Source organism: Hemicordylus capensis, chromosome 4 (genome assembly GCF_027244095.1).
Source record: "Hemicordylus capensis ecotype Gifberg chromosome 4, rHemCap1.1.pri, whole genome shotgun sequence".
Taxonomy (NCBI): Eukaryota; Metazoa; Chordata; class Lepidosauria; order Squamata; family Cordylidae; genus Hemicordylus; species Hemicordylus capensis.
Genome location: NC_069660.1, coordinates 220,527,770 through 220,542,365, shown reverse-complemented (window position 1 = coordinate 220,542,365; position 14,596 = coordinate 220,527,770). Strand labels below are relative to the sequence as shown.

The 14,596-nt window shown below is 41.4% G+C and overlaps 1 protein-coding gene across 1 annotated transcript in view; it reads left to right on the top strand.

Moving 5' to 3' along the window:
* The window catches only part of GPLD1 (glycosylphosphatidylinositol specific phospholipase D1), a 62,070-nt gene that overhangs the window by 25,951 nt on the left and 21,523 nt on the right, over window positions 1-14,596 (top strand). The window contains 7 exon segments of the mRNA XM_053246901.1: window positions 1,025-1,132; window positions 2,275-2,302; window positions 2,391-2,530; window positions 2,864-2,929; window positions 4,507-4,627; window positions 9,928-10,067; window positions 11,942-12,128. Of these exon segments, the coding sequence (XP_053102876.1) occupies window positions 1,025-1,132; window positions 2,275-2,302; window positions 2,391-2,530; window positions 2,864-2,929; window positions 4,507-4,627; window positions 9,928-10,067; window positions 11,942-12,128 (790 nt within the window).

Genomic DNA, 14,596 nt, shown 5'->3' with positions numbered 1-14,596 from the left:
TTCCCCAACCTTTCTGTGAAAAAAATAGAACTTGGCTGCCTGAGAATCCCTGATTGGAGCTGCCTTTTAAACCCAGCCCTGGCAGGATGCCCTTTTAATGTTACCATCTGGAGTGTTTGCTTGTGAACAGACGTCGTTGTCATTTCCTTCTGAGGGAGCAGAGTGCTTAGTGCCCGTCCATTTGTCCTGCCTGCTTTCCCTCCTGCTTGCCAGGTGCAGCAAGCTAGGGATAGAGTGGGAAGAGGGAATGCCCAATGTGACTGTGCAGCTTGACAGGCTGATAAGCCAGAGATGCGATGTGGCAGTTTCCCTGTTGCTGGGCAACTCCATAGCTGTGAGGGTGACAGGAGGGGCAGGGCTGCTGCTTGGAGAGGCATCCAGCAAGACACCCTGCAGGCATGGAGCAGCCACAATCCCGGTTGCATCTGTGCCTCCTCCTCTATGATTGTGGTTTGAAAATGGGCATGAAGCTGTGGTTATGGTGATGTCAGGGTTTGGATGTAATGCTTCGATGGCCAAACCAGAGATCTTGGCAGTGAACCTTTGTGCAAACCGAAAGTTCAAACTGGAGTTTGGCGAGGCTAACCGCAGGTCACATTCAGCCCAAAAGTTTGATTTCATGAATTCGGGTGTACTGGAGTTCCAACCTCAGCCCCGTTTAACCCCAGTTTCATGCTGTGTCTTTGATTAGGTGTACCTGCCCTTAGTCTTTTGTAAGTGTGCATAAGATTGCAATCACAATATATTAATTTTGTGAAGATGCCATTGGATATTTAGGTGATTTTACTTTGAGAGCAAAACCAAGCTAGCTGCCTTTATCTGAAAAATTTGCCTTTTTTCTGTATACACTGCCAGTACACATTGTGCATTGTGTCTTTTTCTCACATCTTAATGCACAGTGTTTTCCAACATTAACTAGGGAATTTAAAGGTGAAGGATTGCTTCAGATATTTTTATTATGCCAGTGAGCTCTTCATTAGCATAAATCAGAAGCTCTGGTGTTAATACTTTACACTGGTTTTAGGTATGTGCCTGTCAAAGATTTACTGTCAATCTATGAGGAATTTTATGGCCAGGAAGTCATAACTGAAGATGTGATTATTGACTGCACATATATGCAACTTCTTCAATTGTAAGTCAGACAATTTGTGTTTTTATTTCATGAATAAGTGAAGAATGTCCATATAGATAGTTGCATGTTTGCTCAATTTGGATCATCATTACTAAGTGAGGAAGATGTTGGACTTGGAGAGAAACTTCTTTATGAATGGGCTGGACAAAAGAAGGATAGTGCAGGAACATCGTGAGCAGGGGTGGATTAACCTTTTTGCCACCCGTAGGCAGCAAGGAATTTGCCGCCCCCAGCCCCAAAGCCAATCCCAACTCTCTGGCAGCAATATATTTCAGTCATCAGAGCCAGGCCCCACCATGGCCGTAGCTCCTCTGCCCTCCACCCATCCTCTTCACTCAGCTCTGTCACCAAAGCCAAGGCTACTGACTCCCATGACTCATGAGGCAATGGTAAGGGAGAAGCGCACACAACATAGAGCCCTGTGTCCCAACCTCAAAGCCATGCGGTGAACGACACAGGGCGAGGAATGGCTCGCCCACCAGTCGCTCGCCCAGAGGCAGCCGAGCACTTCCCAGGTTCTTCTACTCTGAGCGCGGAAAGATGCCTCTCACAGCCAGTAGCAGCCGCATCACATCCTCCTCCGCCCAATAGCAGAAAGGCAGGAGGGGCTAGCAAGCGAGGCTGCCCAGTGGGATCCCACTCTGGGATCCCCCCAGTCAGTTTACCTATGAGAGTTCATACCCAAGAGGAAAAAAAAATTCTTCCTGGCTCAGATCTTTTCTTTCCCACTGTATCTTCTCCAGCCCTCACGATCATAGACAGATTAAAGGAGAGACAGTAGAGGCAGCTGTCTACGGCGGCAAAATTCCTCCAGCAGCATTTTTGTTTAAATAAATGAGAAATATTTCATTTTCTGTCATGTCTCTGTGTTTGATTTGCAACTTGCGGCAGTGGCGGGATGAACGGACGGCACCAGTACCAGCAGCCTGAGCCAGCAGCAGCATGACATAGAAGGATACGGGTGTGCCCCTCGGGGTCATATTTTCAGGAGTCACAGTCGGCTTTAGAGGGAAGGGAGATCAACTAAAAAGTAGCACACATACAGTGTTGCCCCGCTTAGTTAGTTTGGATGTCAGCCACTGTTAACAGCAACAATAAACAAAACTCATACATAAATAAAAACTCTGCACATTTTTTTTCAGGTATGGCGAATTGTTCACTGTTGCCAAGGTAGTACATTTTTTTAAAAAGCAGTTTTCTTTAATGCTGCATCTCGATTGTACATCCCACTAATTAAGTTATGTTTTGGTTTCTGTAGCTTTATCCCATATATGCCAGAAAGTCCCCATTTTTGGTGGACAAATTCCATGAATACTTTATTGGTGGTGTGGATGACATGGCATTCTCATCAAATAACATCTTTCAACAAACAAGTCAAATGCTAGAGTATGGGACCAGGTGAGGTGCTGGATTAATCTCTGTGGGAGGGCATACTACTCTGACACACAAAGATTGGATCATTTGAATTAGAATACTTTTTCTGTTAAAACTTTGGTCCAAATTGCAGTGAGCTGTCCAGCTGGCAGATGCCGACAGTATTATAAGTTCATTTAATAGCCACTTATTTCTAACATCCATTTTGAGTAGCAAATCATTTTGAGATAACAGAAAATGAGTTTAAGGATAATGCAGATGAGCATATGGGGAGTTCTGAAAGAGATGAGGGTTGTCTTATTTATTCAGTTTTTAGAATTATGTACTTACAATAATTTCTTTGATGTTTTTCTTCAGTGACTGTTTTATTCCTGAGAATCCTTTATACATACGATGTAGAGATGAATACAAAAACACTGCTATGTAAGTAAGGAAGTCATCTATTAAACTCACTTGCTAATTGTCTGAGTAGCCTCCAAGATTTTATTTTATTTATTTTTTTATACCACACTTCATCCTAAGACACCAGGGCGGTTAACAAAAAGATAAACACAATTCAGTAAAAACAGAATACAATTAAAAGTTTAAAAAGAGCAATGGACAGTTCATTGGCTAAAAGCCTGGATAAAAGGGGCTGTCTTCACATGTATTATTTTTGTATTTGTATTATCTTCCATGATCATTCCATTAGATACAATTCAGGCCATGCACCTTGTTTGTTATTCCCCTGTCCCTTCAAGAGCTAACCCCACACACTACTATTGGGCTCATTCTAAAAAGGCGGTCCCTCCACATCTGTAGCATTTCTTGCAGTTTTTTCCATCTTGAATACTAAACATTCCCTCCTCTCCCCCAGTTAATTTAATCTGCAAAGGATTGGCCTTTAGGCACTTGGGAAACAAAGGCAATTGTTGATTGTATTAAAATATTGTAAATTGGCTGAAAAGTCTACATGCAGAAAGTTGTATCCGAGGATATAATGTACCATGTAATGATGAGACTTTATTATCCTCACTGCTGTTCTCTAAGCTTCTATCACCAGACTTTCACATACTTGAAGCTTTTGGTTTATCATTCTCTCAGTGCTCCTTGCAAAATAAATTTGTTTTCATAATAAACCCTTTCAAGGTACTATTCACTACAGCTAACTGAAGTGGTTTTATAAGTTACTGTTATGTAATATTATTAAATCAAGTCAGCCTAACTAAAGCTTTCATTTAAAAGTGAGGGGGAAAGCCACAGTTGTTGCATTTTAGATGAAGAAAGTATTGGATATGCTAATAGACTGGTTGCATTAGGTATGAAAAGAAGTTTTTTCAAAATATTTATCCATGCCACCTGATCCCATATAGACCTTTCTTCTACTTAGATTGGTGCCAACACTTTCTCACTGGTTTAGAAGAAGCTGGCATGTCGCATTAATGATTAAACTGACTTGCTTCTCAAGAAACTACTCTAGGAAACTGGCACATTAGTTGAAAACTTCACAATTTTAGAATGTTTGAGAACAATATTACAGTATAATATTCATCCTAATGTGTTTTTTCAATATTATAATTGCCTTATGACTTTTAATCATCCTCTCTGAATTATTTCTTTTTTCTTCAATCTTTTCCTTAACAATAAACCATGTTTTTAAAAAATATTGACACAAAAAAAGAAGTTTGTCTCACAAACTAAAATCCCCAAAGGATGCCAGTGTAGTAAGTATTTGCATGAAATAAAGAACTAGAAGGGTCAAATGTTGATAATATAAAAGGATATTGTTGATTGTTGAAAGATTGTTGAAAGATTGTTGAAAGTCATAATCAAAGTTACAAATGTTCTTATGAAAAAGCCTTGTAACTTTGAATCATAAATATTTGACTGTTCTGATTTTTGTATTTTACTCACATACCATTCTTCTATGGTTGTCTCTGGTATAAATGGTTAACAATACTTATCCTGATTTATGGTACCATCAGCAATTTTTTTAAACAATTATGATCTTATTTCAATAGAATCAAACAGCCCAAAACTCACCATCACAGAAGTGTGATTTCTTCATTGGACAAATCACTTGATAAGAATATCAGCTATACAGAGAGAGGGGTTTATTTTGACATGCCACCTTGGGCAACAGTAAGTTTTTCTGGCATCTAAACGTTAGTGGTAAGAAACAGAGATGTAATTGGATACATATTCAAAATCTAATGCCTTTGTTTCTTGGATGTGAGCAGGGCCTCCCAAATATTGTCAGAACAAATGATGTAATTGAAGTATAATGTATTCTCTCTCCAAAATTACTGTTTTAAAAGCATTTAGTTTGCCTGTTTGATTGACTGATGATTGATTGCAATTGCTGGGGCAGGCAGAAAGAAAACAGCAGCCATTCATTGTAATGGATTACAGCCTTATATTTCTACATGTAGCTTTCATGTCATTGTATGGGTGGTCCTCGTTATTTGTGGGGGTTCCGTTCTGGCCTACAACTGCGGATAATGAAACCTTAAGTCAATGGGAATTGGGGGGTTAGGTTCTGGAGCCCAGGAAAATGACGACCCCCCCCCGAAAATACAGGGTAAAAGCAGAAATAGCAGAAGGATGCAACACAGCACTGTACCTTGGCCACCTTAGCTCTCTCGCTCTCCCACTCTCCAGCTCCCCTAGCAATGACCTCCAGCTCCCCCAATAAAGAGTAATTGTAAAGTTTCTTCACCCCACAGTTGAAGTCCAGCTCTTATCAGCACAAGTCCCTTGGCCTGGTTGGTTGGAAGGTTGGCTGGGCAGGCAGGACAAAATTAAATTGAATTAAATTAAACAAAAGTAGAGGAGTTACCTCACTGCACTGCGGTGGTGCTGGAGTTCACAGCACTCCAGCTCCAGTCTTCTGCTTGTCGCACAGATCAGGTCACTGAAGAAGGCCCTGGAGAGGCAGACCTTCAATGACATTGTCATCCTCCTTCTTGAAGCCATAGAAAGCGAGGGTGTCGCTTTCCGATGACTCTGGAGCTGTGCTGCTGGGTGTGGCTAGGCTACCTATTCAAAGTAGCAGATGATGGTGCTTTGCTTGGTCTTGCTTTGCAGAACCCAGTAGGTGTCCTTATAGGATTGCAGCCTCCAGTTGCCTTTTGAATTTGATGCTGTGCTCCCTCAGGGAATCAAGTTCAAAGACCTTGCTGGCCAAGGCAGCCTCCTGCTGCAGAATCTTCGACAACCCCTTTGTGGGGAAGGGCATGGGGAGCACCTCCTCTTTCTCCTCTAGTTCTTCACTCTCAGGAGCTGCCTGGATGATGTCCTCCAATTCCTCCTCTGTCAACTTCTCCTGATGGGTTTGGAGGAGTTCCTCCATCTCAAAGAAGCTCCACAGGAATGGTTCAAAAAAGGCTCTCAAGGGTTCCTAAAGGTTTGCAAAGGCTCCTCAGAAATAGCTTCAAAATTGGAGAAATTACCTCCAAAAGCTTCAGAACAATGGCTGCTAAAGGCTCCCGATGTCTCCCTAAGGCTACCAAATACTACCCAAAATGGTTGTTAGAAGAACAAAAACCGCAAACAATGCAGACCAAAGCACTCCATCCTCCTCCTCCAAACTTCTCTCATAATCCACGAGCAGAGCATGACCATATGAGGGCTATACTGCATACGCTGAAATTGCAGATATGTGAAACTGCTTCCCGCTCATAACAAGGTTGGGTATATATTGCCCAACCGCAGATACATGAAACCACAAGTGCTGAAACTGGATAATGGGGGCCACCTGTATTCATCTTATCATGTATTACCTCCATGTTAAATTCCTTAGACTAGTTTTGACATGGTAACAGTATCAGTGAATGTTTATTCAGGTGATCAACTAAAATTTTATTTATTGTTAAATTTATATACCGCCTTTCATTAAAACAATCACAAGACAGTTCACATAGAAAAAATTAAAACAGGACTATAAAAATTACACAATTAAAATATTATGCCAACATATAAAAACAGATCTAATTTTAAAAAAATTAAATACATACATAACCATACAATATACAAAGAAGAAGCAATGGAGACAATCACATAAAAGCCTGAATAAAAAGCCAAGTCTTCACATTGCTTTCTAAAAGCTGTGATGGAGACTGAGGAGCGAATAGCCACCAGGAGAGCATTCCAAAGTCTGGGGGCAGCAACAGAGAAGGCTCTGTCCCATGTAGCTGACAACCAAGCTTCCTTCATTGTCGGCACCCAGAGCAGAGCCCCCTCAGATGATCTTTTCAAGCGGGCAGCAACCCTTGGGAGCAGGCGATCCCTCAGGTATCCCGGGCCCAAACCGTTAAGGGCTTTAAAGGTCAAAACCAGCACCTTGAATTGGACCCGGAAACAAACTGATAGCCAGTGCAGCTCTTTCAAAAGGAGAGTGATATGCTCCCACTGGGTAGCTCCAGACATAACCCTGGCTGCTGCATTTTGCACTAGCTGCAGTTACCAGATATTCTTCAAGGGCAGACCCACGTAGAGTGCATTACAGTAATCCACCCGTGACATGACTAAGGCATGGGTAACCGTGGCCAGATCTGCCTTCTCAAGAAAGGGACACAGCTGGTGCACTAGTTGAAGCCATGCAAAGGCACCCCTGGCCTCCACCTCCACCTGAACCTGAACCTACAAAAGCAGAGCTTGGTCCAGTAATACCCCCAAGCTACATACTTGATTAAAATCAGAGACAGTTCAAATCTGCAGAAATCCTTTGAGTTTTTTATAGGGTTATTAGGGCCTACTGAGTTTCTTAATATATTTGGCAGATCATTAGTAATAATTAAAAGGCATGAAGTATACAATGTGATTATAAAAACCTGTTATATAGTATGTGTATAACATGATTGTAAGCACCTTTGAACACCCCCACTATTTAAATCTGTAATAATTATAGATATCTAATAACTTAAATGCTTAGTTCGTGTTACTGACAAAAAGCCTGTCTTCACGACCAGCTCCAGAGGTGGTGCGACCAAGCAGAGGCGTATCTAAGGAAAATGGCGCCTAGGGCAAGCAGTGAAATTGCGCCCCCTGTCCAAACATCTGACACCCATCTTTCAGATAACTTTACCATAATATCAGCTGAAAAATACAAGTCAAGCTCGTTAATATTTTAATATTTCAAAAACTATTTAGCAGTAGATGTAGCCAGACCAAAAAATGCTGGAAAACGACAAATTTCAGTGTGCTGGGACTCATGAAATACCCAAATACTATGTAGAGGTGTACTTGGAAAACTAAACAGAAGTGCCTGTCTAATTCTCTGCTATGCATTGTAGCATCACTATTACATACATTTTAAAAATAAATGGAGAATTTGACTTTTCCCAGATACTCTGAAAATAATTAAAGGATATGCAGAGTAAACTGTGTTACTGCTTGGAATATATTCTAGTATTTCAGAAAGACAGTTCAAATGAGAGAAGGAGAGCAAGAAACTCCCAGTGGGCCTTAATCCTAAGGATCTCACACTGATTCAAAGATAAACTCACTATTAATAGCCATATTATTAAGACATCACATTTAACTCACTTATCACAAGAAACAAAGTAAGAGCAAATGAATACAATCCTAGCTCATAAGCTTCAGCTCAGTATTCACAAGCCCTGATTCTCTGTACATAGTGCCAATCTGAATATGTGTACAGTGACTTATATTAAATTTTTTTAAAAAAGATTACCTGTAGCCCCTTCAGGGGGCTTCCTAAAGGCTATGAGGGGGTGTCTTCAAAGGTTCCCCCTCCCCTCGCTGGCCTCTAGGGCCTCACAGGGAAAATTTGAGCATGTGCGGTGGCCATTTTAATATATTAAAATATATATATAAAATGGCGGCTTGAAAACAAAATGGCCACCATGCATGCTCAAATGGCCTCTGAGGTCTGGCATGGCATTTCAGTGGCCATTTAAATTTTTTTTTTAATTTTCAAAAATGGCACCCCCCCTTCAAGTGGTGCCCGGGGCACATGCCCTGCCTGCCCTACCCTAGATATGCCCCTGCGGCCAAGCATCTGCTGGGGCCCCAGTGTGGATGAGTGCCTACTGTCCCAACAACTGCCATTATCACTTTTTGTGAAGTACCTGAGAAGGTCAGAGACAGCATAAGAGAATCCTTTGTTTATACACCACAGACTCCACTTCTTCCAAGTTAAAGGGTCCATTAAGGGGCTTTACTTGGGCCCACACAGAATCTTGAAAGTGGCATAGACTGAGAGCAGAACCAGACATAGTTAACAACATTAGTGATTTAGAACATAGTATCTTCCTCACTCCATCTTTATTGTATCATATCTCTCATTCAGCTGCTCTGGTCATGAGTTACAAGTCATGCACTTATATGGGCAAATATGAGGTACCATTTCTGGGATATCTCCATAAACTATTTTTGCAGAGGGAAATCAATAATACCAATGATCCACCCAGGAGAGACACTGATAATCCAGTGCATTGTGATTCACTAGGGATGTGCACGGAACCGGTCCGGAGGCCCTTTATGGGCCTCTCAACTGGTTCGAAAAACTGGTGGTTCCGCTGGTTCGACACCAGGTGGGGTGGCTCTTTAAGGGTGGGGGAGGGTGCACTTATCCCTCCTGCCACTTTTCCCCCGCCAGAGCTCTGTTTCTTTCCAAAATTCATGGGGCGGCAGTGTACCTCCCTGCTGCCCTTTCCCCCGTTATTGCCCGGAAATCGGCGGAAGTATTGCCTGCATGTGCGCCCACCATTGCACACGTCACGTGAGCATGTCACGCACATGATATGCACGTGCACCATGCACGACAGGCACTCACGCACAGAGGGCGCACACGCAAGTGATACTTCTGCCGATTTCCGGGCAACAATGGGGGAAGGGGTGGCAGGGAGGTACACTGCCGCCCCATGGATTTTGGAAAGAAATGGAGCTCCAGCGGGGGGAAAGTGCACCCTCCCTTGCTCTTAAAGAACCACTCCACCCGGCATTGAACCGCAGCTCCTTGGTTTCATGCACACCAATAATTGTGATCATTGTGAAGAGTTCTGTTGATATCTGTAAGTGCAAAGAACAGTGCACCTCTGTTACACACAACTCATTGAAAATCATGGATATTGTATGAAAGCATAAATTCACTTAGTCCACCTCCATTCACTGCAGTGAGATTTGTGCAAGGCAGGTGTCTGGTAGATTGCTCCCTATTTGATTTAAATTAGATTCTTGCTAGCCCAGAAACCAACTGCTGATTATTAATGTACCTAAGTAATAGGCACATTAATAATGTGTGCCTATTTTAATAGTTGTAATATTGTGTTAAATTTTAAATTGTTGTAATGTTTTAACCTTTTTATTTTGTTTTTAATTTGTATTGTTTTGTTGCAAACCACCCAGATAATCAGTTTGGGGCGTTATACAAATGTGCTAAAAAAGGGGAAATTATTCTCATATGCTTTATTTTTCAGAATTATCTTCAGTTCAGCAATGGGGCTGTTGCAAAGAGTTTGAGGAGAGTATTGACAGTCACCCAACAACAGTCTTCTAACCATATTACCAAGCCCAATGCTGTGTATTATCTAAAAACTCCATATGCTAGACTTGGATGGTGGGTGCTGATTTGTCCTCCTTGCGTTTTGATTGATAGATCAGCTTGCATTGGTTTGCTACTACTGCTAGGATATAGAGAAATGAAATCGTTTCGCAAGATCAAATATGATCTCAACAGTATGTCAGCGAATGAATATGCTTATTAAGGGTGTTTTCACATAAGACATTTCCATCAGTGTTTGTGTTTTCCACACACGTAATTCGAGTGCAGGTCCCACATCTGCTCTGAACTTCATCATCTCAGTGACTCTTCACCAAAGAAATAAGATAGATCCATTATGAAACATGAACATGTCCACTCAGTCCAGAAAGAATTTAGATTTATGGGTTTAAGATGGTTTCGGTTTGCTTCAAACAAGATAATGACTGACATACAGTGCAACAATATGTCAGCTTAGTAACTTCACATGCACACAAATTGCAAAAGTTATGCAAATTCTGCAAATGCAAAAATAACATGAAAGTAAGTCCATTATTTCCAATAGGCTTACTCTCATGTAACATCATTTGTGCCAATTTCCACAACTTGCATGCATGCAAAGTTACTAGGATGACTTATCATTGCACAGTATATCAACCAATTTCTCTTACCTATATATCACTTACATTGCTGTAACATGACATACCCAGATACATTATGTCTAATCACATTACCTGTACAGGTGAAATACACAGGTGTGCATTTCTTACATTTATCATGTACACATAATAATGTATACATGGAGCTGATACTCATGCAGAAAATAATTGTGTATAAAGCAGCCTTTAAATCTAGTGAGAGCTATTAACCAAAAGGCTTTATAGTACTCGAAAATACACTGTACTGACCAGTTAGTTGGAAACATAGAGATATGATGTGATTACTTGGGTAACCAGTGTATGGATCAGAGCCTACATTTGTTTTCATAGCCTACGCAGTTTTGTTTGTTGTTGGATGTGCTGTACCTCCATGTGTAAATGATGATAGTTCACATCTTCCTTATCAGCTGAACAACTCTTTGTTTTAGGCTTTCCTTTTCTTTTAGGACTTTGTTCAGTAATAGTATGAATAAAAACCCAGAGATCTTTATACACATTCTCATGTGTAGCACAAAAAAACAACAACAAAAACCCCACTCAGATTTATTTATTTATTTATTTATTTATTTATTTATTAGATTTCTATACCACCCTTCCAAAAATGGCTCAGGGAGAATAATAAATAAGAGAATAATAAATAAAGATGGATCCTTGTCCCCAAAGGGCTCACAATCTAAAAAGAAACATAAGGATAGACACCAGCAACAGTCACTGGAGGTACTGTGCTGGGAGTGGATAGAGCCAGTTACTTCCCCCCTGCTAAATAAAGAGAATCACCACATTAAAAGGTGCCTCTTTGCCAAGTTAGCAGGGACTTCAATTCTTAAGTTAGCACTGAAATTTTGTCAAGACTGGAAACAGGCAGTGGAAATGAATACTTCAGCTCATGATTCCAACAACACTTGATTTACTGAGGGCAAAAATGTAACTCTGAGCATTAAGAATTTAAACTGTGTAAAATTGGGGCTGATCCTAAATTGTTTAAATGATATTCTCATTGGATCGATAGTGCTGAGAAGTCAGAAAGCTTTTGAGTTGACTGCTTTACAACTGAAAGTCATGTTACCCATTCCATAAATTTGGTCTAATAAAAGGTATAATCAGAACCTTTTTGGATCCTGCTCCTCTGTCTGTTTTCAGAATCACCATTACAATTACTCTTGTATCTAGAAAATTGTCTCTGTACTGACTGGGGCATGATGACCAGTCACTTCAATATCTTCAAAGGAAAATGCGGATATTGCAACAGATATATACCAAGTTGTAACTGGAATTATCTCATTTGGTGCACAGGGCCATGGCTGCAGCTGACCTAAACCAGGATCGATGTGATGATCTAATAATTGGAGCACCAGGATATAGCCGACTAGGAAACATTCAGCTAGGACGCGTCTATATTGTTTATGGTAACAAATCAGGTTTGCCTCATGCAGAGTTGGACTTAGACCAGGAAGCAGATGAAATACTGGAGGGTAATAAGGTAGGAGTCCATGTCAAGCATTCATCAGTAAAAACATTTTGCTTGTGTTTTGGGTTATATGAAAGGCCTGCACCATTTCTGCTTTTCCACTAGTGGCACTATTGATTTCTGAAAGAAGCCACATGGAATATAATAAAAGCCCATTCTGATCTAATATAGTGCTCCACTCATTGCTGAAAGCTATGTGAGGTATATGCAGCAGGCTTGATCATTGTTTCTGTGTGCTGGAAGATTTGCTGTATTTTAATGGTCAAGTGTATCCAAAAACTTAACATACCTTCAGGACAACTTATGAAAAGTGAACAGACATTAAATAAAAAGAATACTCTAGCATGTATGTGTACTAGGTATATGATTGTATAGGTCAGAGTAACATCATTACTTGTCCTAATAACTAAAATATTGCTTGGTCATAACCTAGTAATATTATTCTATTCATTTATCTTGGTATTTTTAGTGTGCAAAGGCATGGCCTCAAGCTAAGATCAGGCACTAATGTCTGCATAGAAAATGAACCAGGTAGACCTCATATTTTGCTACTTCTAGTTTGCTATTTTATATAGTCTGGGGTAAGCAGTCAATTGGAAATTTAGGAATAAGATGTGGTTACTTAGGATGTGTCTGCTTTAGAGTTGGGTTTTGGGGGTTCTGATACATTGGTTCCACACATCCCATTTCCACAAACTACACAATAATTGTGCACAGCTTTCAGTAGTCCCCTGATAGCCTACCCAACAAACCAGGAAAATGAGGAGATATTTTTGGAGATTCGTATGGGTGGGTTAGTCAGTCCACACCGAAAGCTTCATCAAACTGAAGATGACCTGAAATTCCATGGAACACAGGTACTTATTTTTAATGTGTATTGGTTTAGTTTTTCTTGATGGTCTCTGTGCAGTCCCACGTAGGGATTTTGTGTCTGCATAGAGACACCTCCAGGAAGATACTAGAGCTCTAGCTGGTCCTCTTGACTCTTTTTCTTAGGGGAATATTAACAACTGTGCAGGGCTGCCAGGATAGGATAACCAGCTTGCAGCTTAGTTCTCTGCTGAATGTCATGGCGGTGGCAGTGGCAGCTGAGGGAATTCTTCCCTCAGGCCTCTCCTCAGTGACTTCTTGTGATTTCTCTCTCTCTCTCTCTCTCTCTCTTTTCTTATATATGGAGGGTTTTTTTTTGTTTTTTTATTGGTCTCGTTAGTTGTACGTCTCATGTTTTTTCATCATCAAGCCCCCCCTCCCCATGTTTCTCCTCATCTGTGGACAATGGTTGTTTTCCAAGAAGTGCTGTGATTGCCTGGCCAAAGAAGCCACCTCTGATGGTCATAATAATTGTTTGATTTGTCCTGGTGAAGAGAATAAAGGAGATGTGCCTTTCAGAAATTGTCAAAGAAAACTTAGAAGAGCTATTTGTCCAGACCGATCTGGATTTGATGAAATAGCATAGCAACTGAAGTATTAATAATGTACTACTAACTAAACCTTAACTATTGTCTAAAGTATATGGAAGCCTAGGAAGAGGGTTGGGGAAAATGCAAAGGAAGGAGCCAATTTAGGAGTACTGCAGCTACTTGTCCTCCCTGAATTAAAGCATATAATTCAGATCAGTCCATATAGATGCCCATTTTATGGTGGAACACACTGAACAATGTGGTGGAACCTTCATAAATGTTACATAGGTCCATCTAGCTCAGTATTGTCTACACAGACTGGCAGCAGCTTCTCTAAGGTTGTAGGCAGGAATCTATCTCAGCCCTATCTTGAAGATGCCAGGGAGGGAACTTGGAACCTTCTACATGCAAGCATGCAGATACTCTTCCCAGAGTGACCCCATTCCCTAAGGGGAATATCTTACAGTGCTCACACATGCAGTCTCCCATTCAAATGCAAATCAGGATGGAGCTTGCATAGCAAAGGGATTCATGCTTGCTACTGTTAATTAGGTTTCATAGATGACCTGAATTTTCAAAGTGGAACTTGGTAGTAGAATTTGGTAGTCTCTATTAGGGATGTACATGGGGCCAGTTTGAAGTGCTGGCATTCGAGCTGATTCGGACGCCAGGGGGGTTACTTTAAAGGACAGGGAGGGTGCTTCCTACCTGCCCATCCCTGCTCCAGCACTTCCCGCCCCCCCAGCACTCTCCCAACATGCGTGGGGCTGCAGCGTTCCTCCTTGCAGCCCTGCTCAGCATCGCCATTCAAATGGCCGACGTGCGGCCATTTGCGTGGCAATGCTGAATGGGGCTGCAAGGAGGAACGCTTCAGCCTCACACCCACACTTTTTTCCCATGAGCGCCGGTGTGGGAAAAGTGGCGGGGCAGGGATGGGCAGGTAGGAGGCCCCCTCCCTGCCCCTTAAAGTAAACCCTCCCGCCCTCCCAGGAGTACATGGAACAGGTTCTGTGCACATCCCTAATCTCTATACTCAGCAATGACTGGATCTGAAGAAGTGAAATTAAACAGCTAGTATTT